Source organism: Thermobia domestica, chromosome 14 (assembly GCF_964235325.1).
Source record: "Thermobia domestica chromosome 14, izTheDome1.hap1.1, whole genome shotgun sequence".
NCBI lineage: Eukaryota > Metazoa > Arthropoda > Insecta > Zygentoma > Lepismatidae > Thermobia > Thermobia domestica.
The window spans coordinates 56,733,144-56,759,487 of record NC_137467.1 but is presented as its reverse complement, the minus strand read 5'-3'; the positions used below and the strand labels follow the sequence as shown (position 1 = coordinate 56,759,487).

The following is a 26,344-nucleotide window of genomic DNA, read 5'->3' as shown; positions in this document are numbered from 1 at the left end:
CTCATCGATGGATTATTAGTCGCCGCTAATGCCCTTTAGAATTTCACTGCTGATAAGAAAACTGGTTAAGTTCCTGAACGTACTATTGATCAATCCCAAGGTTTGCAATTTAAAAAAATTAATGTGATTTTGAGACCATCTACAGCGACAACGATTATACTTGGCACTCCAGTATCAATCAAGCACTTTGAACTTGAATACAATATTAGAATCCAAAAATTAAATTTATAAAATAATTAAATAATAAGAGTGAACGAACTTAACCCCCTGAACTAGCGCATCGCATTATTTAGATAAATTTCTAGTAGATCCTAACTAGTATTCATTAGTTGAGTCAATGTTTGAATAGTATTATTCGAATTTCAACAGACTCAGAAGAGATTACATTCAGAAATGGTTTCAATAACTTAAGACATGCGTGAACGAAATTATTCTATTAGCATATTATATATATATATATATATATCCTAGTTTTAGAATCACAGTAATCACACAATGAATGTACAATTTTATTCAATATGGTATAAGCAACGCATTAGTTAGCACAAAAAAATTGCTGTCAAACTTTTACCAAATAATGTTAATAGTGCTTCTCTACGAGTTCCTGGCGACAATATAGGAAAGCAGTAACATCCTTCCTAATTTATATTATTTACAGTTAGATTATACTTTTATCTAAACAAAGATATGTATTGATGAAGTTATTATTGATCGTTGAGACTTTACTGATGTGTTGTGTTCTGATGTACAGAGGAAATTACAGTTCACTTTGTAACTTTCACGCATCATTGTTACGAATTTTATACATCTTGCAAAATAATACGTATCGCACAGCAAAAAGAAAGATCATTAATAAATGCTTACTTAACATATCACATAATGACGTGTATTATGAGTGTAGAAGGCTAGAAACAACAATAAAAAATTACTGGAAACTGGAGAGAAACTTGCTGCTGTAATATTTCATATATAAACTGTTGAGACAATTTGGCAGTTCAAGTTACTAGTGTTTTAGCAATCAGTGTTATCTCTATACAATGAAAAATATAAAATTAAAATATTATATACATTGTCTTATGAAATCCTAGTGAAACAGGAACGTAATGACCATTAAAGGCTTACCGGATGAATAATCTTACACAGCCCTACACACTTCCTATGTGATTTAATAGATTTTCCTCGCATATTTTATCTCGAAGCAACGTGCACAAAGTACATAAACTCATGTTCATTGGCTTGTCATCTCACAATATTGGAGTCAATGTATCTTGATACCTCTACGGTTATCTACATGTCTATCATTATGCACCATTGTAACTACAGGTCACGGATATCATTACTCTTTTTGCGAATATATTTTTTGTTTCTGTGCGGATGGTGGATAAGAATACGATATTCGTGAAGGGACAAGAATCGTAGTGATCGTTCTTCTAAACAGTATTAATTATTTACAACCAGTACTAAAGTGCGATTACCTTTTCGGGACAAATAACAATCAGAACAAAATTGAGTTTTGTTAATTATTTTCTTATTTTGTTAGTATTAACAAAATAATTTTTGTTTAATTATTTAATTTTTAATAATTTGTTTTGTTTAATTATTTTGTTAATTATTCTCTGCTTTTAACACTTATAATAAATATAGATGGAGTTCTAATCTCATTTTATGGTAATTTGTGGGAGGTAGCTGTCCCTTGTCTCCATCTTACCTTTCTATTCTGAGCAAAGATAATTGTCTTATAAATTGCGAAAACCAAAGAAACGGGTTTTTCTCTAAAACTAATTAATGGATGTGGCAATTTTCATCTAAGAAATCTGCATTCGAAGAGATCTTGAGAGAGTAGGCATGTTTTCATATTTATAGTTGCATGCATTTTATTACATTTTATATAGCACAGTTGACTTACAATACAGATAGCATTGAATGTTTAGTTTTAATTTTTCTTGGTATTAAATAATTGGATTCACGAAACTACAAAGGAGTTATATTCACAACTGTTAGTGTTATTTTTGAAATTGTAATATAAAAAAAAATATATATTTTTCTCATTACCTGCGGATACGGATATGGATCACATGCTGCGGATAGGTATTTTGGATGTGGATGCATTTTTTTTATATCCTCGCACACCTCTAATTATAACAGACATTTACATTATTTACCTTTTAAGTTACGCCCAGATCATGCCGACTAAATACATTCCATATTTATTGCCTTGGCTCAGTTCATTTCAACCACATATTCATTTACCAATACATACGTAATATCTAAAAAAGTTGTGTTCGACAATTCAAATTAAACGATATAAAAGGTAACTATACCCCACTGACTTTTCTCCGAAGTTTTAATTTGATTAATAAAAGTAATTTTTAAAAAATGGCAAAAACAAATATCCTGTTTTCTTTTCTCTTTCTCCTTTATACTTGACCTTTTAACAACATTTGTAAATTTATTAAAAATTCCACTGACTTCTGACATTTTTGACATTCAAAAACACATGCTTTGTTATTTCATCTGATGATCAAACCTCACTATATAGAAGTCTTGCCCAACAATTTCTTTTCAGTATGCATCAGACTAATATTACCATTAATTCATTTAGTGTGTTTCTACGCCAGGTTAACGTCTTCTCTGTTGTTAGCCAAAACGATCTACGGACCATCCTATCTCTCCTTCGAAAGCATTTTTTTAAAGGTTTTTAACAAATATTAATATAACTACATTTTTATACCATTAGAATTTGCATAATATTTGCTTTATTATCTGTTTGAGATTATCAACTAAAGCGTGTACTACACAATTCACTTGAATTTTAGTTTTTCTGACTGTTTTTAGACTAATGACTAATTTAAGGGGACCACAAAGACAGACCTCGAGGAGCAGAGCTGAAAAAATGGTCACACCATTTCCATAAAAATTTAAAAATATACGAGGGTAAGTCAAATATTATTCGTAATGTAGCTATAACTTTTCCTACATTGTTCATACTCACCTCTGTCCTCGTTTATCTTATTGTTATGCTGTTGTGGTCATGTTATTAAAGTTTGATTCTAATTCCTCTACTTATCTTCCTTTTGTTGCAGATAGATCATGTCCGCTCCATTTGAAGTTTGCACCGAAGAGGAACAACGAACAGTGATCCGTGTTTGTGGTCGAGAAAGTGTATCAGGGGCCGCAATTCATCAAAGACTTTCGGCACAATACAGGAACGGTGTCTTGCCACAACGGAGTGACTACGAATGGATTGAAAAAATTTAAAAAATAGACGCACAAGTGTTTACGTACAAGGAAGGAGCCGGACGAGTGACTTTATGAAACCCAAGTTGTGGATGATTCCGTGCGAAGAGCTATGGCTGATTTTCAGACGATGTGCCACTTCAGCAATAGTCACTCGCCTGTCTAACAGAACCATGTCACGCTCACTGCTCGTTGCTCCTCTTTGGTGCAAACTTTAAATGGAGTGGCCATAATCTATCTGCAACAAAAGGAAGACAAATGGAGGAATTAGGATCAAACTCATAGCATGAACACAACAACATAACAATAAAATAAACGAGAACAGAGGTGAGTATGAACAATGTAAGAAAAGTTATAGCTACATTGTGGAAAGTTTTTGACTTACCCTCGTACATTAACTGAAGCTCTGGCAACGAATGGGCGTAATCCTTTTCACGTCTCTTTGAATAATATACAATTATAACTGTTTTTATCTTTGTATCCGTGCTCCTCTTCGCATAGTTACATTAAGATGTACCCTATAGCATCAATCAGTAAATATAAAATTACTTACAAATATAAACCAGGAAAATAAATAAATGGATGAATGTAAAAAGAAATTGTGTCTAGTTCAATATTTATATGTTAAAAATACCTTATGATATACGATACAGCGACAATGAGACTTTCTTTTATTGAATAACTTTTCTGGTTAGGAAACACTAGATTTGATAGTTTACCAGTAAAAATAAATGCTCTTCCTCTATCCTCTTTATTTAATGCAGTTGTATTGCTATTCCGAAAGAAAAAAAAATGTACCGAAGCGAGCAGTTTCTATAATACATTGTGGCGTGTTCTATGCATCTGAATCACATGGTAGATAAATAACACCCAATTACAACATGGGGTATCTTTTTGTAGATTTGTTCACATCATAGTTTATTCTAAGCATGTATAAAGCGTAGAAATATTTGACAGTAATTAATAGTAGCACTATAAATATTATTTCCACTAATTCTATATTGGATATAAACAAAATTCAAGGTAAACACTGATCGCAGATACCTTGTTATGATTTAATCGAACATTTTATTGATAAAATAAAGAAACATATCGCCCGATACCTACGTATCTTAGAACAGAGTCTAATTGTAGAATTTTTTTCCAGTGCTTACAATGTTAAAATTAATTCACCTATGCATGGTGATTATGCTCTACTAGATACATGACTGTTTTCCTTACTTCGACATACGAATTTCCAAAATGTCCTTTCTATTGCTGCACACGAACGCAAGGTCAATATGTCAAAAAATTACAAACCGCACTAAATGGTGATACAGTCCTTGACCTACCACCCAATCTGACTCATAGCTTGTGTTCTTAGTTTATCTCACCCATCTAGTGGCATTAATCTTACTCAGGTCCTCAGTCACCTTATCTAGCTTTCTATTTTTTAGAACACCATCTTCACGTTAAGTATAACTTCCCATATAGCAGCTTTTTTTAAGACTGCAGTTTCTGACATTATTTCTATGTTCCTTTGGCAAATATTCATAATTCTCATACCTTATACTTCTCAAACTAGCCCATATATTTTTCCATAATTTTTTTCTTTCAAATTATGATCATCATTCTTTCTGTCCACGTTTCAATACCATATAGGACTATGGGTCTCACTAAAAGACGATATATATTGAGCTTACGGTTTCTCGAAATATTTATTAAACAGCTGCGTGCTTACATTATAGACTTTATTTGCTTTCACTACCGCACTAAACCAAGATACAAGGGACTATAAACAGCTTGCACGTCCACAAATATGAAAATCTTTGTTTGATATCATATAGGTCTAAAATCGACAAACACAAAAACTCTACGCCAGATCTTACGTAGGCTAATTAAGATATTCATGTTGCAAAGTATACTCCCTATATATCTATACAATGTCTAATACTGTCCACTGTTTGCAATATATCTACACAAGGTCTAATATGGTAGAAGTGTACATCGTGTATCTGTCGTTTAATATGACAGAGGGAAAAAGAAAGATAGAAATCGTGTATGCATCATTTCGGTAGTCAAGATCATTAAATGTAGTGTGAGTATCCGGTAAACCAAAACACATTTTACTATTTTTAGTATTTTCACTATCTTTACTAGAAATTTTTACAAAACAGAAAAACTAAATAATTCAAATTACAGGAATACCATCTACTGTACGAAGTTTCGGGTTTATTAAAGTGTATTTATTACAATTATTCGTTTCAAAACGTTCGAAAGTTGGCCAATTCTCAACGAAACCAGAGTCCAATATTGACAAGTTTCGCTATGAAATATGACATCACATCGACGACAAATTGAATTTTATTATTATTCTCCTATAATAAGTACTATCCCTGTAAGGTAAAAGAATGGTCAAGGAAAAGTTCTTAAGAATATGACAATTCGGACACACGTAGTTTGTGTACCAAAAGTAATAGGTACAAATTCAATAGAGATGATTTAACATAATACGTACAGCCCACAGCAAAAAATCTGCAACATGAGCATGTAAGTTTATTGTGAAACGACGAAGTCTTTTGCTCCAAAATAAGTGTGCAAGGGAGAACGCCGATGTTTCTCCTGGCGCGATTCGTGCCACTTAGATGTTATGTTGATTCCCTGCGCTGTCAGGCGTAGTTTCACAATAAACTAATAAACTTACATGCTCATGTTGCAGGTTTTTTGCTGCGGACTGTACAGCTGCCAAAAACGGGTAGCCACGTACCTACACATGTTTCTCAAAACTTTAGCATGTGTAAGTCAGCTTCTGACTATAGTTTTTGCTATAAGTTGAAGAAAACCCTCTCATTCTTTAAATTACACAAAATACGTACTCACAGAAAGACTTGCCTTCATTATGACGCTTTTGAGAAATGAAATTACGAACGTTCCACACACTTTAGGTTAGCTTCCAAAGTCAAAGCTCCTTATCCTAGAATCAATTAAGTATTTCTTATCGATCACTAACAGTGATAAGTTCTCTAATGTAAAAAACTTTCGAATAGCTGAATCAAAATTCATGTGGGCACTGCTGTTAACATGAAAAGGTTCTATTTGTGAAGGGAAAAAAAGTCAAATTCCGTGGTAATTTAAGAGTCTTAAAAGAAAAAGAACCGTAACTACTATCCAACAGAAATTACAAAATCATGCACTGCCAAGACAGACATTCGATTTAAAGAATTTATGCTTCTTACTTTTACAATAAACTTAACATTTCATTCATGATCAGAAACAAAAATTTATTAATATAAAACATATAATATCCAAGTCTTCCAAAGCTAACTCCACACTCCATCTTCGTCGGTATCTGTGCAAATAATTTCCTCTCTAAACTTTTCAACAAAATGTTCTAACCCACCTCCGTTGAAACAAAATAATTAGCTCTTCCTGAAAATTAAACGAGTAGTTAAGAAAAAAGCTAATGAAACAAGATTAGTTAAATTAGCTAAGTATCTTCTAGAAACACAAGCATTATATTTAAAGTCATTGGAGCTCGTCTCTTTTGTTATCAGTACAACTTTTTTTTCTTATTTGTGGTATTTGTTCTACGTTCTTATGGACGACCGAGGTTATGAAGAACAGGAGCCACTATTAGCGTGGGCTTCAAAAGACTACCTGCTCTCGAATCCGGTGCAGTTTATTATTTTTTAATATAAGTTCCCACGGTTATGCTCCGAGGCTAAGGGAGACGACGATGATGATGACACTGACTAAAACTGTGAAATCAAGAAAGTGGAAAGAAACAGGAGAAAGCCGAATAAAACTCATGCACACAGTGTTTGTCCACTACAAAGCCCACTTGGCGAGAGCTAGGATGGAACCAGGAACCACATGCACAAAATGTGAGCAGTCTACCACTAAGCCACTGCGGTCTCCAGTGCAGTTCGTGACCAACATGTAAGATCAACTCTCACAGTACAAGCCGCACCTCACTACACTATCTCCCCCCCCCCCCGGGAGCTAATTACCATGCCACGAGAGTCCCAGTAGATGTAAAACACCTTGGACTGCTGTTTTCGAAAGCAGAAAAAAAGGGTAAATTAGAGCTATATAAATTGGAGTTCAAAATAGGTTTACGTTACAAAATATCATGCGATAATAACAAGACATATCAGATAGGGAGATACGTCAGTTGTACGCAAAAAGCAGAATGTAATGAGATTTAGTTAGAAAGACACTTAAAAAATCCCTGAATAGGTGGGACAATAACTGCAGCTAAATAGCCTAAGATAAAAAATTACAAGTGTCTGTTTTTCAGTTAATATTTCTGTGACCCGCTCAATAACGACAATAAACAGCTACATTCCAGAGTAATGGTTTAGAACTATTATGTATAATCATGGTCTAAAATTAAACTGGTCCGAATGAAATGTCCCAAGTGCATTTAAAAACCCTACAATGCCTTGTTTCCGCAAATTGTCGCCGTCTGCAAACCACACTTTTACCATGCTCTCAGCCAAGTATTGAATTACATGGCAAACGATATCCAGGGTTTCCAATGACTAATCCCTCAACTACGCATTACACCGTCCGATCATCAGAGACGGTCTTCCCTCTTACGAGCATGTTGGGAGGTTATCAGTGGGATAGCTATCGACAAAATACGGTGGATGAGGTAAGGTTTTCATATTGCAACTCATGAAAAGGGCTGCCAACCGTTCTTTGCGTGACACCCGGGCGATGACACTATGTCTGTTGACCATTGCTGAATCCTGCGGACAAGTTTGCAGTGTATTTTATATGTTCAGCACTGTGCTGATCTGAACTGATGGTTTTAATTAGCCTGAGAAAGCCATGGTGGATTATTTCCACCATAGACCACCATATCAACATCACCACCTGCGGGTTTTGGAAACTGTCCTACACGATCATCACAACCTAATTATTGTCATGACCGTTTATGGTTCTTATAGCACATCCATTCTTCATTCGAAGCAACAACCTGACGCAGGAAATTGCTATTCCTTACTCTCAGGAAACTGCATACTTTCAGAGGGCGATTCTTACTAGCCAGCGTCAACTAAGTAACACCCACGAGTCCTACTATTTTACCTTATCGAATGCATGGAACCACCAAACGACAACAATATGGGTATGCATAACTTGTCTGTAATAGGAAAAACACTTTTCGAACGGTTTGCTTCCATGGTGCTCTTGAGAAGCTCATGATGTTAGCCGGTGCCCATTGGGGTTCACTATGCAACGGCTGGATATTCCTGGTCAGATGTACCTTCTTTTTCGGTTTGCTGTGCAGAATGTCCCAGTTTGAATTCGTAAAGAGCAATGTGTCCTCTATGATGCATTTACGTACGACCTTGTTTTACAACACACTGCTTCATAACTATTCTGGGTACCCCAACCTGGATTCCCCAACTTTTCAGTCTAGACTGATCAATACAGATGTGTTCTTGTGATTACAACAGCTCACAATTCAAAAATAAATAAATAAATAAATAAATAAATAAAAAATAAAAAAGTGAACATGTTAAGAGCAATGCGTGTTCGGCAGCAAGTAAATTTAAAATCTTCTCGCTTGAAATCTTCGTGGCATACAATTGAAGAATTACCCAGCATTATCTGTATTTGAATCACTTTTGTCATTCTAGTTCTACCTATGATTAGTTCATGCAATAAAGACACTAAAAACTTCGAAATATATGCTACGTAAATCTTTAGCACTTACTAGTTATTTGTCCCAAAAAAGTAAATCCAGTGGCAGTTGAGTTTTTTAGAGGGTTTCTTTCCTCCGACGTCCTTGTTAGGGTTCGCCACCTGGAAAAAACAAATGAATTAATGAAACACTAACCTTATTAATAACGTATCCATAATAAAATGAACGTAAAGCTTCAAATACACAGTTTAATATAATATTCCTGTCTCTAAATAAAACTGATTAAAAAAAAACGGCTATGTGCAATGTGATCTTCAGGAGATGGCAAAACAAACATTTAGATTTGTACTATTGCATTTGCCCTATTGCAGAAATGGATACGGAAATAGTTTCGTATGGCAACAAAGCTTTTCCAGCTCAAGGCAGATTACGGTGACTAGTTTCCAAGTCGGGTACACATTTTACACCTGGCACCTGATGAAGTTAAGCAATCTGTTTCTTGAAACTCTGACTCCAATACGCATGATATCAGATCTTCTCTTTCTTTAGTCCTGAGTTCTTACCAATACACCATCTTCAAAACCAAGATATTACTTACATAAGAAAGCATCAATGACCTCTGCCTAAGTACAAATTCACAGTTATAAAGTATTAACGCAGATTAAATATACTAGAAAAGAAAATGGCAAACCGAATAAGATAGAGAAAACACAAACGAGCATATAGGATTCAGTAAAGGCTACTGCCCTCACACAAAAAGACTCAAATACAGGATCCAATGGATCTCCTTAAATAAAACAAAGATATTTTAATGTGAAAACATGGAAAAATTTATTAGCACAACCCATACCTTAAAAAACGAAAGACCAACAAATTTATAACAATCACATTCAGAACATCAGACAGTAATTACCAGTTTTTAATTTCTTGACTCTTAAGTTGCAGTGCGAACGTCATGTAGAACGGCTAGAAATACTTATACCAGTATTATTTGAAAAACGCACAGATAATATTCATTTAATAGCATCCATAATAATTGCAAAAATAACTTTCTGTCCTTTCCAGGTAGTGACTTGTTTCAGGTGAATATATTTCATAAAACAGGAGTTCCAACTATTGTTAAACAGCTAGCTGAGTGAGTGGTGAAGTGACCAGTGACCAGAACTTATACAGTGACACAGTGTACGCTATAGATCGCGGACAGCCATCGAATTTCTTGTCGAGGAGGGAGTTTATGCAGTAAATATAACCGTCGAGAATCGTCGTGACCAACGGATAACTGACAGTGTAAAAAGGTAGGTAACGCATTTTAAGGGCAGAAACAAACACAAGCTCAACTTCGTTCAGTTCGCCCTCGGACCGCTTTAGAATATGAGGATAAGGAATGAACAGGTTTAATTCAACTAGAAAACTGTCTATTGTTGGGATAGGACGCTGAAACTCAGGAAATGGTTAATGGGCTATTATATAGGAAAGTTGATGTCGATGAGTACCATAGCTATTGAATGCTAATCGGAAACTGAATTCCTATCTCGACACTACATCCATCACGAACTGTGAAAGTGCGTTCCATACAAATCTAAATCAAAGCATCACCAACACAGAAAGGTCCATAAATAGCCTTCAACTTCCAAAGTGATTTAAATATTCTGGGATGTGGAAAGTGTATTGTATTTTGATTTCATCAGCTAAGAAGAAGCCATAAATGCAACACGATACCCTGTAACATTAGTGAAGTTACGTCGCCAAAAGGAGTAAACATCCAAACAGTTCTTAGCATCTAATCTTTTAACATGATATTGTTCATCCACATCGGTATGCTAAAAAATGATATATGATTGAGAATTTCTTCCTGCCCGCTGTTCTGAAACGTCAAGGGTCAGATACGAGGAAACGACACAAAAGGAACAGTGAAATCTTATATTAGTTGAGTCGCCCAATGGAGTTCTACTGACTAAATCATCAAGAACTTGAAAAAAGTTAATCTCAAAGTCAACTGAAATTACGATGAAGATTAATTAAGCACTGTACCTTCTATAAAATACGCTATTTTCATTCCATAGAAAGTAACACTTGTCGGAGAGTTTCGGTATAGCTTTGTAAAAATTGTCAATACAAAAAAACTCTAGATTATTTGCCAATATAATTTGATCAGACACTCGTTCAATTATGTATATATTAAGTAGACATTTAAATATTACAAACAGTTGGTGATACTAGGAAGATTGATTGTAAATGAGGAAATGTGAGATGACTACTAATGAAGTATAACAAAATACAAGTTATAGTACAGTGATAATAGAAAGTTTACACAGGAATGTACGCTGAAAGAGACGTTCATCTACAGAACCACTATAATACGTTGAAATTTGAAGGATCTCCTACAGGAAACCGAACACTCGACCCCATGAACTAAAGGCGCGCGGGCTACCCACCAGACCAGCAGAGAGAGCTAACATAATTTAAACGAAAAGTAAGTCAGTCCCCCTTTCGCCTCCTAGTAATAATGACACGTGACTATCTGTATGTAATATTAGACTTATTGACAGTTCGGAATTGGCGGCTAATGACCTTTTAACACTTTTTACTATTAAGAAAACTTAGTTTTGTTCGTAATTTCACTATACTTCACCATCCCTCAGTTTATGTCCTGCATATGAAACTATTTTTATTTAGTTACTTGAATTTCTGAGAATTATCGGCATCTATGGCCGTAAGCCCGTCACGTATGAAGGAAGACGTCCCTCAGCGAACACATTATCTGGGGAAAGGGAGAAGAAAGAAAAGAATGGGGAAGGAAGAAGCGACCTGAGACCTGTATATTCGGTACCATCCTGGCATTTCGCTGGTGTGAATGGGGAGAACTCCGGAAAAGCCTCACTCAGGATGGCTGTCCTGAAAAAGCTTCTTTTCGACCGAGTCCCTAAATGAAATGAAAAATGCAAATGATTGATAACGGTAGTATATGGAAGTAAGAATGAGAAAAAGAAAAAAAAGTATGGGAAAACTCACGTATAGACGCCTTCCCTATAATTTTGGCTAATTATCACTGAGACTTTCACCCCTATAACAGAATTCCTCCTCTTCCACCATGTGATCTACTTTGACCATTTCACAAAGTTAGCAGATGAGCACGAGAAGAAACAACAAAATAAACAAAAATCAAAACAGATCACTTGGTGAAAGAGACGAAGGACCTCTGTTACTGACTAAAATAACAGGTGCAAATAACATGTAAAATCCAGAATAGCTAAGAGTGTGGTGCTGTGTGGATGTGAGGTATGGACCTCAGCAAAACAGGAAAAAGGAGAACGGAAGACTACAGAACAAGGAAAAACGAGAACAGAAGCCTCTAAAACGAGAAAAAAAACAAGAACGGAAGCCTCTAGAAGAAAACGAAAAGGGAGAAAGGAAGCCTCTGATGCTATAGAAGAATGGTGGCAATTACATGGATGGATAAAGGCATCAAATGAAACTATAAGAAATACTTCAAAAAGAGATTGGATTAAAAACATTATGAGACATTGAAGATTTACGCTATTAGCTATAAAGGAAATGGCAGAATTAAAAATACCAAGAGGAAGGTTCAAAACGGACTAAACGATATAACTACACAAAGGTTCGTTTACATCAGGCGGGAAACTTCCAAAACATTACGAAACAAAGAAACGTGATTTTTTAAACCTAAAATTAATAAACTTGAAGATAATTGATAAACACAGAAACATTTGGGACATCTATAAGAGCATCAACAATTTTAAGTAAGGATATCAACCTCGCGCTTATATATTAACGAAAGCAGATGGAACAATTCTTACTGATACAGATGGCATTTTGAATAGATAGAAAGATTTCTTTGAGATTTGCTTAACACGCAGCCAAAAATTAATGTTCGTGGAGAAAGGGAAATGCATGCAGTATAACAGTATATTAAACAGACTAACCGACAGAGATAGAAAAAACAAATTTCCGGGTGTTGAAACTCGGACTGAGTTAATTTTAGATGGAAGGAAAAAATTGTGGAACAAGATATACAAACTCATTATCCTTATCTGGAACAAAGAGGAACTACCACAAAAATGAAAAAAAAAAAAAAAAATCAATCATTGTTCCAATTCACAAGAAAGGCGATAAGACTGATTGTAATAATTATCGAGGCATTTCTCTTCTGCTAACATTCTATAAAATCATCTCAATTGTTCTATTAGGAAGACTGATCTCATACGCAGGTGAAATTATTGGAGATTATTAGTGTGGATTGAGGCAAAATCGATTAACAATCGACCAGATATTTACCATTCGACGAATACTCGAAAAGAAATGAGAATACAATACCCCGGTATATCAATTATTTATTGATTTTAGATTGGAATACCGAAAAAACTATTTAGATTAATTAAGGTGTATTTCAATGAATCCAAAAGTAAAGTCCAAGTAGGAAAATTCTTGTCCACAAGCTTTCATGTCGAGAACGGCCTGAAACAAGATATACGTTTTCACCATTATTATTTAGCTTTATTCTGGAGTACACTGTAAGGAAAATCAAAGATAGCAACCAGGACCTAGAGCTGAATGATATTCACCAAGTTAAAATGTGTGCTGATGTAAATCTGCTAGGAAAAGATAGAAGAATAGAAAGAAATAGAGAAGTTTTAATTAATGCTTGCATCGACTTGGCTTTAGAAGTGAATGTAGAGAAAACTAAACATATGGAAAGTAGTTTTGATCGTAATACTGCGAATTATTATCAAGTTACTGAAAGGTGGCCTCTGACAGATAGCTGCACATGCTGTAAACAAAACGAGAGGGAGGATTGTTCGCCAATCACAGCACTATTCTTCCACGCTGTTTCTAGGCAACGAAGGTCACTGACCGCGCTGTTGTTGATAGTTGAGACGACTTGTTAAACGTCTTAAGTTTGTCGCTAGAGCTGCTGCCTCTGGTAACAGCGCTTCCAATACTTCACTTGCTCTACCCAACTGTCAGAAGCCACCTTTCCTTGCACACACACAGTACGGTTACTTCAAAATATCAAATAATACTAACGATAAAGTGGATACTTTCAAATATCTAGGATCAATATTAACAGACTAAACCATATTTACTAAGAAAATAACTGAAGACTGAAAGTAGAGAACTCGTGTTATCACTCAGTTCAAAATCTTTTGTTTTCGCGAATTCTATCGAGGAATTTGAAGCTTAAAATATGGGTCCATGACATTTGGGCGCAGACGTCTAGGCGCGGCCGTTTTGGCGCAAAACTTTTTATCCAAATAGGTTTACCTACCTATATATGTGATAGTGTATTTCATAACTATATCACGGATGTTTAGGCACTAGAAATTGAAAAAAAAAAAAAAAAAAAAAAAAAAAAAAAAAAAAAACTTCCACAAATAATTTTGCAAAAAATAAAAAAATAAATAAATAAATAAAATAAAAATAACATCCTGAACACAGCAAAGTTTCTGCACATCATGCACAATTTGTCTCTACCAGTTGAATAGAAATAGGAAGAAACTGCATCAGACTGTCAACTGTCCGGGTCGCGATATTCGTACTCCATACTATGTGACTTAGTTTAAAAAAATTTTTCTTTTTAATAAAATAAGATATATATATATATATATATATATATATATTAGTGTGTGTAATAAAGAAATATAATTTGTGAAAAAAAAAAGTATGGTTTTCTTTAATGTTTAGTTATTTTAAAGATGTGACTATATATTCATACTGCACTATGTACTTGATTTTTGAGTCAGACGTTACAGAATTTATCTTAAAATGTATACCAAAAAAAGCAGTTCATGGTCTCTGATTTTCCTGAAATTAGGATATATCATTTTAGAAACAAAATAATTAGACCCGTATACTTTTTTCTTTCTGCATTATACAAAATTTTACTAGAACTAAACCAAGCATTTAATGCAACTTAGACTTTTAGTGACTGCTTACCATAGGACACACTATAACGTAACGAAAATTTAGAGTTTTTGAAGACAGCTTAAAAAGAAGGATCAAATTTAATCTTCTTGATTTTTTAAACTTTAAGTTGTGCAGTTATTTGTTTATGTTTGTGATATTAGTGCCTATTTTCAAAGCTGCGTAGACATCAAGGTTCTAATTATGAAATATGTTATAACCCATTTAAGTAGATTGTCCTATTCAGATATACGGTTTTGCGGCCAAATGTCTCGCGCCCAAACATCTGGGCCCAAATGTCTTGCTCCGTAAAATATATAAAACGATAATCAAGCCTGTTGTGCTGTATGGTTGCAAAACATGGTCGCTTACTCTGAGGGAAGAAAGTATTTGAGACTAAAATCCTGAAATGAATATTCGGACCCAAGATGAACAGAAATGGCGGAAACTTCAAAATGAGGAACTGCATAATTTATACCGTTTACCAAACACTGTAAAGGTCAGGTAGTCAGAATGAAAGCAGGAACGCTTTCGATATTTTAACTGGAAATCCAATCGGGAATATCACAAAGACCTAGGGGCAGATAGAAAGACAATAATTAGGATGGATCTCGCATAAATAGAAACAGAAACTTGATACAGCTGGCTAAGGACAGAGGTCAATGGAAATCTTTTTGTGAATGCGGCATTGAACTTTCGGGTTCCATAAGCCACAGAGAGGAAGGCCCAAATAACATAAGATGTAGGGAAGAGTAGAAAGCTGTGTCAAATCAATAGAAAGACAGACGACCTAAGAATAAGATAACTGAGACTGAGAGATAAAATGATATTACTTGTTAACAATAACGAGACAACGTACTACCACAAAATTTCGTTAGTTTCACTAACGATTTCATTCCCATCACTAACAATAAAATATTACCTAAAAGCAGCAGGAAGTTCCTAAATGGACACCAACGGCTTACGAAAGCCTGTAACGGTTACCACCTCTGTAGATTAATTTGGACACACAAATGTGGATGGAACAAAAGAATCCAGGAGTAAACATGAAATGGATTAAAAAAACAAAAGAAAAAAAAACCTTGAGAATCGTAGAAGAAAAAAGAAATATACAAAAGATCTGAAACTGAATATGCTTCCAGAGCTTCCTCCCTACCATTCTCAACATTCAACTACGTGACATTGTTCTGCAAGTTAGGCATTTCTAAGTTTTACAACTGAGTACAAAACACGAAAGGTCACTCTTTGAAAGCCACTGTGAAAACTCGAAATTAAAATTACTGCAACGGACAGTTCACCTACGGTATTTATGGATCAAAGGAGTTAGAAGATGAAGATGTCAAGAGAACAATAGGTTTAAAATCCTATGTTATTCTTGCTACAGAACACTTCATTTAACTGATTCCTTGCTAGATGAAGAGAAAAACTTGTATATAATGATCTATATAAATATAAACTGAATTTAACGACGTTTGTCCGCCAACTCCTCCTAGACAGCTGGGCAGATGATTTTTAGTACATGAGATAAGCTTCGCCTACCTTAGATTCTTGCCGTCAAGTTAGAAAGATGAAACTCTGTGAATAAAATCCCTATTTTTTTTAAAAAAAAAAAAAAGGTACAAATGTTCCGTCGTATTTGAAAAGTTCAGTTTTAAAAGGGAGGGAATCAAATTCTATTTATATCTATATCTATATCTATACAACTACAAGTGAATAGAACGATTTTTGACCGTGAACTTCTCAGACCGATTTTGAATGTTTCGTTACTTGAGACGATCTTAGGCAAACTTAAGAGTTTATTAAATTTCGAAATGGGACGAGAAGGGATGAGGATGGGTGGAATGGGATGATATATAAAAATTATCGAAAACTACTTATGACAGTGTCCAACTCTTAGTTTTCAGGAGGTCCTTGAGATGAAGAGTGACACTCTCGTTGCAGTGTAAATGAAAATTAACCCTCCTCATAGGCACGGAGGGTGGGGGTAGGAAGGGGTGACATATAAAAAAAATAATCCAAATTGAACACTTTTGATTTGAGCTTAGCGTCCTGTTAAGCAGTGAGACTACACGAGACGTGAATCTACAGTTTAAGTGGGATGCGAATCACATGAACTACCGCGGGGAATCGAGTTGAGTTGATTTTGAGTTTAACGTCCCGTTCAGCAGCGAGGCTATATGAGAAGTGGACCTACTGATTAACGTGGAATCCAAACCGCATGAGCTCCCGCAGGGCGCCGGGAATCGAACCAGGGTCTCCCGCACTAAAGATAAATATGCTACCTACATAGTTACGAAAGACCTCAATAATCAAAAATGTCCGATATTAATGTTCAATTCATAGTTTTCGAGGTCGCTGAGATGAATACTGACACTCGAGACGCCGTTTAAGTCCAAATTCACCCCAATTTTTGTGGGTGGAGTAGTGAGGGTGACATTACGGATTTTTCATAATTATACTTTCATTGAAACGAGTATTCTAAAGGGCGAAGGGGTTCAAAGTATTTCCATAAACTTATCCTCTCTGTGCGAAGTTCACTAACAAATGCGATCATAAAAATTAAAAATTCTCTGTACCTTACCTCAAATATTAGGACACAAATACTGAAATAATCTATACACCGCCCTCCTATGAAAAATAATAATATGCAAGTACTAGATAAATTCTTAGCTTTAAGTCTAAAATTATCAGCGGATCTACAAATTTCATCAAGCAGACAATTTAAAAAAAATGAAGTTGTCTTCCACATTGCAGTAGCTTGATTGATATCGCGCTCGCTTTAGTAACATGTATTCGCAGGTTTAAGCTCCGATGACCATACTATATTCATTTACTATAAAATTCTTTGCAAATCATAATATTTCCTTTTACTTCATTAAAACTTCACTTTTATCCGAAGGTAGATGTGTCAGTGAAGCCGCAACTTTTCTAACATGTTATAAAACGCAAGAGAGTAGTGTTAAGGTGAAACATTCTTGCAATCACTTTACGAAATTAATACTGTCGGCATTTTACTGATTATTTCTGGATGTGTGTACGATGGGAGGACAGAGTGCTCTTACTCTTCACCATGATAGAGGTGTAATAGTAAAGTAAAAATTGGCACTCCACTAATATGTATGCTAATTTCTGCTCTTACAGGCCCTATTGATTTGATGCTACAACCGGAAAAATAGGCGGCGGCACCATGTCGAACGAACCTGAACACTGAGTTCTGATCAGGTTCCTCTATCTGCTAGAAAAATCGGTACAAACTATACTTGAAGAGATGGCAGCTGTGTATAGTGAAGAATGAGAATCGTATGAAACTCTGGAAGAGAGAATTCAAGTATCTACAGGATGACGCCTCAACAACTACAGACCTAGACTCAGGCATGGTGGCAAAATATAGATGTCTGACTATTAATTGTTAACTAGGAAAGAGAAAATTAGTAGCGGAGCTTTATTTTGCTATCGAAAGTCAGTTTGCTGCTTGCGGTAATACACCGACACTCTAGTTAAAGGAAATTCATTTGTGCGCCAATGTGACTAAAAAACCATTGCTCTATTCTTCATATCCTCCCGATATAGATTCGATGGTGTAGGTGTGAGGTCATTAATGCGGTGGAAAACTAGTTTGCATCCAACTCTGTAAATTCTTATGTCATTAATGAAATGATTCATAGATGTGAAAAATATAAGGGAAATACGAGACGAATATGTAGAGAAAAAACACGTTCGAGAACCAAATTGCAGATCCCTAGCTCACCTGTATCTTGGTAAGATTAAGAACATTCTGCTCTATCCTCGTATGTCCATGTGAATGCTTAGGTGTTTTAGCCCATCTGCCTAGTAGATAGGTGTGGTCCACTAGCCTAATAAATAGTGTGTTTATCAGAGCTAAAAATGATCAACAAATGAGTGAATGGAAAGAAGTTACTTAACTCTAAACCCTTTCATGTGTCACAGGGTATTATACCAAAATGCTCAATAGGGTAGGGCATGGTGTATAGAAAATTAAGGTTTAAAATCCTCTGGACAAGAGGTCTGTGGACAGAACTAAGAGGCGGTAATATAAAGACATTCGGTAAGTAGTGCGTATCAAGCCCAACTGCACTAAGGTGGAGAGCATAGGATATGACAGAGTTCTCTTGCTTCTGCGGCGACAGAGCTTACATCACTGAAATAGTCAGCTCGCTGTTTGAGCACCACTAATTCCCTAATGATTGCTTGCATATTGTGAGGACACACAACTGTACGAACACACAGACGAGACTTTTAAAACTTAGAGTTAATGAAATGAAATGAAATTTTTGAGTTTTACGTCCCACGGTAATGCCGGCTAGGCTAAAGGTGATGTTAAGCAATGAATGAAATGGTGGAATGAAGAAAGTGGGAGGAAACGGGAGAACCCGAGGAAACCCACGCATACGATGTTTGTCCACCACAAAATTCAGTTGGCGGAGCAGGATGTGAACCCGGGACCCCATGCACCAGAGGTAAACGCTCAATCACTGAGCCATCGCGGCCCCCTTGGATAGAGTTAAGAACTGACTGTTCGTATTATGGATTTGAGAATATGGTGTTTGAAATATGTCAGGACCGGGTGTCCATTGAAAAGAAAATTGTAGAACCATAGTGACGTAATACAGAGTTTAACTAAATCACTCGTTCGATTAGCCATCAGTTGTGAATCGCATCAGGTATTAAGCTTACTTACCTTAGTGGTTACTACGACTACTAAAAGCCGAGTACAAATGAAATAAGTAATGAAAACGTCTTAGCACATAACTCTAAGTTTTAGTAAAAACTGCAAAATTTACGTTGATTTGATTTTTTAAGTTTAGCAGCGAGTTTAACCAAGGCTGTACCCGCGGGCGGAGGAGTAAGTATTGAGTGTTAAATATCGTTGCAGTTTGGGGGGGCTTTTCAAGAGCACAATAGGAAAATACATCATGTAGTATATATGGGTGATAGGCATCAGTAGTGGGAATAATTAGATCTACTATTGACATGAACTCTAAAATGACTAGAGCTTGAACCCAAAATCAACACTTACGGTCCCATATAAGAGTCCCAGTAGGCACACACTCACATCCATTAGGAGGTGGTTGGCATCAAATTTGCGGTATTGAATTTACGTTTAAAATAAAATAAAATAAATAATTTAACAAAAACTAATTTGTGATTTCACTGAATTCTGTGTATGAGTATACCCACATGCCAAATCTCAAAAGGAAATTCCCAATAGCAAATGTGTTTCAGGACCTTTCACCACTTATTCCTGAAACACACCCTTATTTAACACCTTATATTTTAAATATTACCAGCGACAGTTCGATGCTAAGAAAATCTTACGGCTCTAGGTCCAAATATCTGTCAAATGACAAAAACTTATTATGTCTATAATTTAAGAAATCCAAACGCTTCTTCGTATAAGATAGTAGTAATTTCACTGAATCCTGCCTTTCCCTAACCCACTCTGATTTGGAGTCCATACACACCTTCGAAAGATTCAGTTTTATAATACTGTGCCATTTTTATAATCTCAGATTATGGTAATTACGTAATAACAAAATTCAAGTTAAAAGCTAAGCCCAGAAGACACATACATGATGTTGAGATAACAGTGGTCTGGATCTAAAACAGTTGATCTCACGTTCTGATAAATAACCTTGCTCCATTTTAATTAGTACCTTGGACTCTAATCACATAGAAAAAATTAGTGAGTGTCAGTAGAACACAGTACTGTAAATTACAGAACACTAAATTGGCCTAATATGACCTCCTAAATCAAGGAACATAACTAAGATATTCCTTAATAGACTAAGTCATAATGTCACATTATATTATAAATTCTTATTTACGATGAAAACAAAAAATAATTATGCTTATGATTATTCTAACATTTGTTATTCAAAGTAACCACTTATCTATAGACTTACTGCCTCCAAGATCCAATAACAGGATTACGACACTAATTTGAATTTGTACGCGACTAAAGTTAAGCAGTCTCTTATCTTAGTAAGCATAAATTTCGTACCGTAATTAAACATTTTTCATCTATCGGAACAGAATATAATGAAAACATACTTATTGTACTTACATTTCGCTATATAACAAAAATTACTAAACTGTTTATCTGGTACTGGCTGAAAAGTGTTTTTATTTACTTATACGAAATTATAATGAAACTAAAAACTAATCCCGTTTCAATATAAGAAGCAGATGAAACGAGCACCTACATTTCAAAGTAAGATAAATGACACGCACTTCCAGCAGGAATTCCACCCCACCAACAACATGAAAGCTAATCACTTAACCAAGAGAAACAGTAAACATACTACGCCTATTTTTCTCTCTCTCTTTCTCTATCATGCATAAAAGATAAATTTCATGTACAGTTTCACAATATATTCGCCTTCTCTTCAGTGTGGCTGGAGACGAGCATGCCCTGACACTTCGTGAAATGTAACCTCTATGGACGTTCTACGTAATACAAACGTGGAGCTGCCCCATGCTCGCCGTTATAGGAAGAAAAAAAAAAAAAAAAAACTATGAGGTCCTTCAACGAAACAAAGAAGCTCATTACGGCGATGCAAAATATTTTGAGATGATGTAGCATGAAAGAGTTTTGTAAGACATTTTTACAACTGTATGTACTGAAGTATATTTATAATATTAACAATAGCGCATTAACAATTATACATTAAAGATAACCTTGTGGAGGATATCTGACTTGAGCTTTAAGACGACGGAAGTTGCTCATAAAATTCACGCCAAGCAGATATGACTTTGAAGACTACTAAACACTAAACGTTTAATGCCCAAGTAAACACGCCAATGATTGTCGCACCAAATGCTATAGCGCTGATTACTGGCAGTCATGGAATTTTCACATATGTTGTCGGTCCCGAAATTTATTTAGCCCAGACCTAGCAAATCAGCGGACGGCCCTACATCCAATAAGGTCTGTTAGCAATTACACTACGCCTATGTCTCTAGGACGTTAAGAAAACGAGACTTGATTTAAAAGTGCCCAACAGGAGACTCAATCAAAGAGTATATACACAGTCTATCTAAACAGATTCCAGATTTCAACTCTGGCCTATAACCTATCATTAGAAAACAAAACACGGAAAACAGGACTACACTTATCTACCTTACCTAGCTATTACTCAACGCACAAAAAGTGAGTATTACCAAACAAAAAGAATTTCACGTTCATATAGAAGACCTACTGGCATCATATTGGATGAAGACTACGATAAATGAAAGAAAAATGTTATATTTCACTTCTAATCGAATCGGTGATTTGCAGAAAGCTACTACCAGTTACGTCGAACCACTACCCTTCAGTGTGACTAAAAAGTTAAACCCTACTCAATGCATGGTTGCCTAAAACTAAGATCGATGAAGAAAAACGAACAATTAGAATGGATAAATCCCTCATGCACTATATGAAGACGAAAATGTTTACCTTCTTGGTCCTTTAAATTAAAGGAAAAGGAACCTGTGATTAAGAAGAAATCAAGGTGAACATTTTCGTCTGTGGTTGGTGTATCGAGAATTCATTCATTCCATTTCTATATTATTTTCATCATCTCTTAGTTGAAGGAAACTATTCAATGTGACGGATTACGCACCCTAATTTTTCAATTACCCTGAAGAAATCGGTAACAGTTCGACGAAATTGTGTCTACCTTTTTACAAATTCTTAGTTGCTTGAGTATAACTTTTTGTAAGCAACTTCATCAACGGACACTGGAATAAGATCAACCCTTTAGTGAACATGTAATCACAACCACAGACTTTTCAACTCGGACAAAAGCGTTAATTTTGATTTCATATGCAGAGGTATGTGATACAACTTATTTGGTTAATACCAAACTTGATATGACATTTCTTACAACGAGGGTTTAGGGTATAGATTTCAGGGCTTTCTGCATCTAAGGCCATCTAGCCCGTCACGATTTGAGGGATGACGTCCCTCGGCGAGCACCCAATCCGGGGAAAGGTAAGGAAGAAAGGGAGCGGCCTGGGGTCTGTAAGTTAGGTACCACCCCGGCATATTTACCTGGTGCGAATGAGGAAAACCTCATTCGGGGTGATTGGTCTGAAAAAGCGTGTTACACTTTTTCGGCCGAGTGACCCCCACCGCGAATTGAACCCGGGACCGCTCGCACCGAAGGCGAGAGCGTCAGCAACTACGCTACGCGGGGGCACATTTCTTACAACTAAATTCTTTAATAGTAAGGAACGATAGTGTGTTCTAACTGGCAATTCTCGCACGCAGAATTAAGTGGTTTAAACACATTAATAGTGTAAAAGTGTACTAGAAATATTTAAATCGCAAAATGAAAGCAATAGTGATGCAATTAGTAAGTGCAGGAGGAAATAAATTATCAACTAGCGGATACTACGAGAATACGACTCTTACGTTACGGGGAAAACATTATTTTAGTAGTAACTTTTTTCAATATGCATATCAAAACGGGTACAAAAAACGTACTATTTCTGGAGTCTAAACTTCCACAAAAGAATGATAGCATATCACACTACTCAACAGGGTATACAGTAACAGTACTGTTAGCTGTACTGGTACAGATTAAGAAATAAGAGGGAAACTTTTGGAAAATTTAAAGGTAAAAACCTGTTAAATCACAAATAGGTTTGTTTGAGGAATTTATTTTCATGTATATGAATCAACATGTAAACAGTATTTTAAAAATTATGCTTAATAACAATCAGTATATAACTGTACTGATACGGCAAGGTTCTAGAACACAGGTCCCCCTCCAGTCCACCACCAAGAAGCCAAGTTCGGTGAATTACGACAAAGTAGACTATTTCAAACTATTAACTAACCAAAATACTACTTGCATAAAGGGGTTTCTTCCAATAATCTACCTAGATTATAAAATAACATTGGGGGCAGAGCCCCCACATACCCGAAACGTATATTATTAGATTATGCTTACGTAGACATAAACGTTACAACCAGATCTTCGTTTAAGCGCATACCTACCCGTCACTACAGCTATCCTCACGGACACGCATAACGGTACAGTTTTGCTCTACCATGAACTAGAATAGATGTAAAGTTTGTAGCAACCACCTAACACAGGCTGATACGTGTTTTCTGTACGAATAATCGTTGCCATGGCCTATAAACCTCTACATAATTAGTGAGCATAAGCCCACAAAAGACTGCACTAGGGTATTATTTAAACCACCAAGAAAAGTGAGAACAATTTATCAAGAAGCCCTTATATACTTAATTTGCACCAGCTTTCATATGCTCTAAATATGGCGAACTATACAATTTATTCCACAATGCTATGACTAAAAATGGGTTAAGTTCCGAAGTTGGTCGTACGTTTTTAGATATTTTTTTTAATTTACCGGAAAAAATTTGATAATTTGCTCATTTGTGTGCGTCATAATATGTAAGGAGAGCGAAACTTATGTTTATTTTTCTTATAAGATATTATAAACATTGAACTATTTGGCAAGTGGAGCGAACTACTTCGCGCAAGGTTACTGCACGGTTGGAATATGGGAAAGTAACCATAACTACCTTCACTACTTTCATTAAATACAAAACTACATTCGTATGAATGCAACTGATTAGTTAATAAGCGTTAAGTGCCACAAAGTAGTACTACGAATATGGAACGTAAACTAAACCTAACCTAACCTACTCTATGCTTTAATATGCTGCACGAAGGCTGTTAATAATAATACTGATTATATTACAGATTTATATTCCGCATGTAATTATGACGAACCCTTGCACTAAACTGAAAAAATAAATACGAACACAGTACTATACTTCAGTAACAATTCAAATTATCATCATCACTCCCCTACCTTTTACAGTAGTACGTAAACTTCATTAAAAAGTAAAAACATTATTTCATCGAAGTAAAACTCAAGACACGAAGTGCAAGGCGTATTCAAAGTTTCAACTTAAAAAAGCGTGTACCTGTGTCATACACAAGAAGCTTTAAATCTAACCTATATACGAAAATTTAACGCAATTTTACAACAAACTTTTTAAAAATAATAATAATAATCACACATTAGATTTCAACTCTATTTGCTACACCTTTCATTAACCTCAGAACAAGTATATAAAATTTATTTTTTTCTAAAAATTTACATAATAAACATATTTCAATAATTCGTACTTAATGAAATTTACGTCCACATTAACCAAAATTTCAAAACCGTTAACTAATGAGCTCATGCATGCTATATTTCTTCCAGTTGTGATGCACACTATATGGAGGGAAGTTTTAGCGCTCAAAATGTAAAATCACCCATCCTTACGACAGGCAAGTGTTTAAAAAACGATTAACATAATCCGAGTGTAGAGGAACAGAAATACAATAAAAATATATTTTCGTGTCTTATGCATTAAAGTTCTGACTTAAACTACGCTTTAAATATTAAATCCATATAAGAATGAATATAATCAAATGACAGAACGTTCATTTAATACTTGTATTACTTACCCGACCGGGCCAGGGTGAAAACCCTTTCATCTTCGCCCTGAAAGAAATAAACAAATATATTAGCTTTCTCTACCATCATGTAAACATTAATTGCAGTCATTCACTTATATTTTACTGTAATAAAAACAATAACTCACCAAACAAGATCTCCAACCTTCCACACGTCCATATTCACTCTGTTATACTAAGAAAATGGAATGATGGGAAAAGCGTCCTTCTCATGGTATGAGGAGTGCTAAAAGAGACCTTAACTCCTGAATGGAGCAATTAAAAATATGCTTGTAAGTACGTACTTAAAACGCTAATCAGCTTTCCTTTGACTTATATATGTGGAAAAATATATACCATATGTATGTATTGTGATTCTAAATTTTATTTCCAAGAAAAATGTTATTATTGAAAAGTACAAATGGGCGACTAATTTTACCATATGGTTCGCAGTGTGGTGTCGCCACCGTACAGCACGAAGTTTGTAAACACTGTTCAAATGAAGCCGCTCTTGGAAGCAGTTGCCAATGAAATTCTTCGTAGATTACGCGTTCCCTTTAATTTTCATAAATTTATATTTAGAGTGTTTTGTGTTATTTATTATGTATCAAAGAGAAAAATATTCTCAATACAATTTTTGAATCGTAAAAGTGATCTAAATTAAATAATCAAATTAATTTGATTTATTTATACGTGGACATTCATCCTATAAAATATTGGAGACGGGAATCGAACCCGACTTACCAAAGCCGAGAGTATAAATGATTTGGCTTTACATCAGAGATGTCACTTAGAGAGAATAGGGGATATGGTCTTCCTGAGTTCGAGAAGCGCGTGCTTTTTTTAAAATTCTAATATACAGTACTTTGATGCGAGTGGCCCCAGATTCGATTCCCGGTGGGAACACTCGGTCAAAAAAGTGTAAAATCTTTTCCATTAGGTTTTCTTGGATTTCCCTCATTTACATCAGGCAAATGCCAGGATGGTTCCTGACAATAATAGCAGGCCGCTTCCTTCCTAACTCCTCGATCAATATGATTGCCTGGTCATAGATACCGAAAGCTCA

The 26,344-nt window shown here is 35.4% G+C and overlaps 1 protein-coding gene across 2 annotated transcripts; it reads right to left on the bottom strand.

Annotated features, from left to right (window-relative positions):
• On the bottom strand, positions 1–25,690 carry LOC145670603 (cytokine-like nuclear factor N-PAC). 2 transcript variants are annotated; one of them, XM_081739396.1, is made up of 4 exons: positions 25,428–25,690; positions 25,291–25,327; positions 8,942–9,030; positions 1–49 (listed from the first exon to the last, which is right to left on the bottom strand). In XM_081739396.1, the coding sequence occupies exons 1-4, from the start codon at positions 25,457–25,459 to the stop codon at positions 16–18; spliced, it is 192 nt and encodes a 63-aa protein (XP_081595522.1). In that variant the 5' UTR covers positions 25,460–25,690; the 3' UTR covers positions 1–15. The 2 variants fall into 2 exon arrangements, 1 of the variants encoding a protein (XP_081595522.1); XR_014128357.1 differs by lacking the exon at positions 1–49 and adding an exon at positions 6,425–6,645 and having other exon boundaries at positions 25,428–25,641.
• Between the last annotated feature and the right edge of the window lie 654 nt (positions 25,691–26,344).

What these genes read in the sequence shown, in the direction of transcription:
- LOC145670603 (XM_081739396.1), bottom strand. Translation starts at nt 25,459, where the DNA reads ATGGACGTGTGGAAGGTTGGAGATCTTGTTTG. An exon ending in TTTCACCCTGGCCCGGTCGG is followed by an intron (nt 9,031 to 25,290) that starts GTAAGTAATACA and finishes TGTTTTTTCCAG; the next exon opens with GTGGCGAACCCTAACAAGGA. An exon ending in TTTTTTGGGACAAATAACTA is followed by an intron (nt 50 to 8,941) that starts GTAAGTGCTAAA and finishes TTTTCTTATCAG; the next exon opens with CAGTGAAATTCTAAAGGGCA.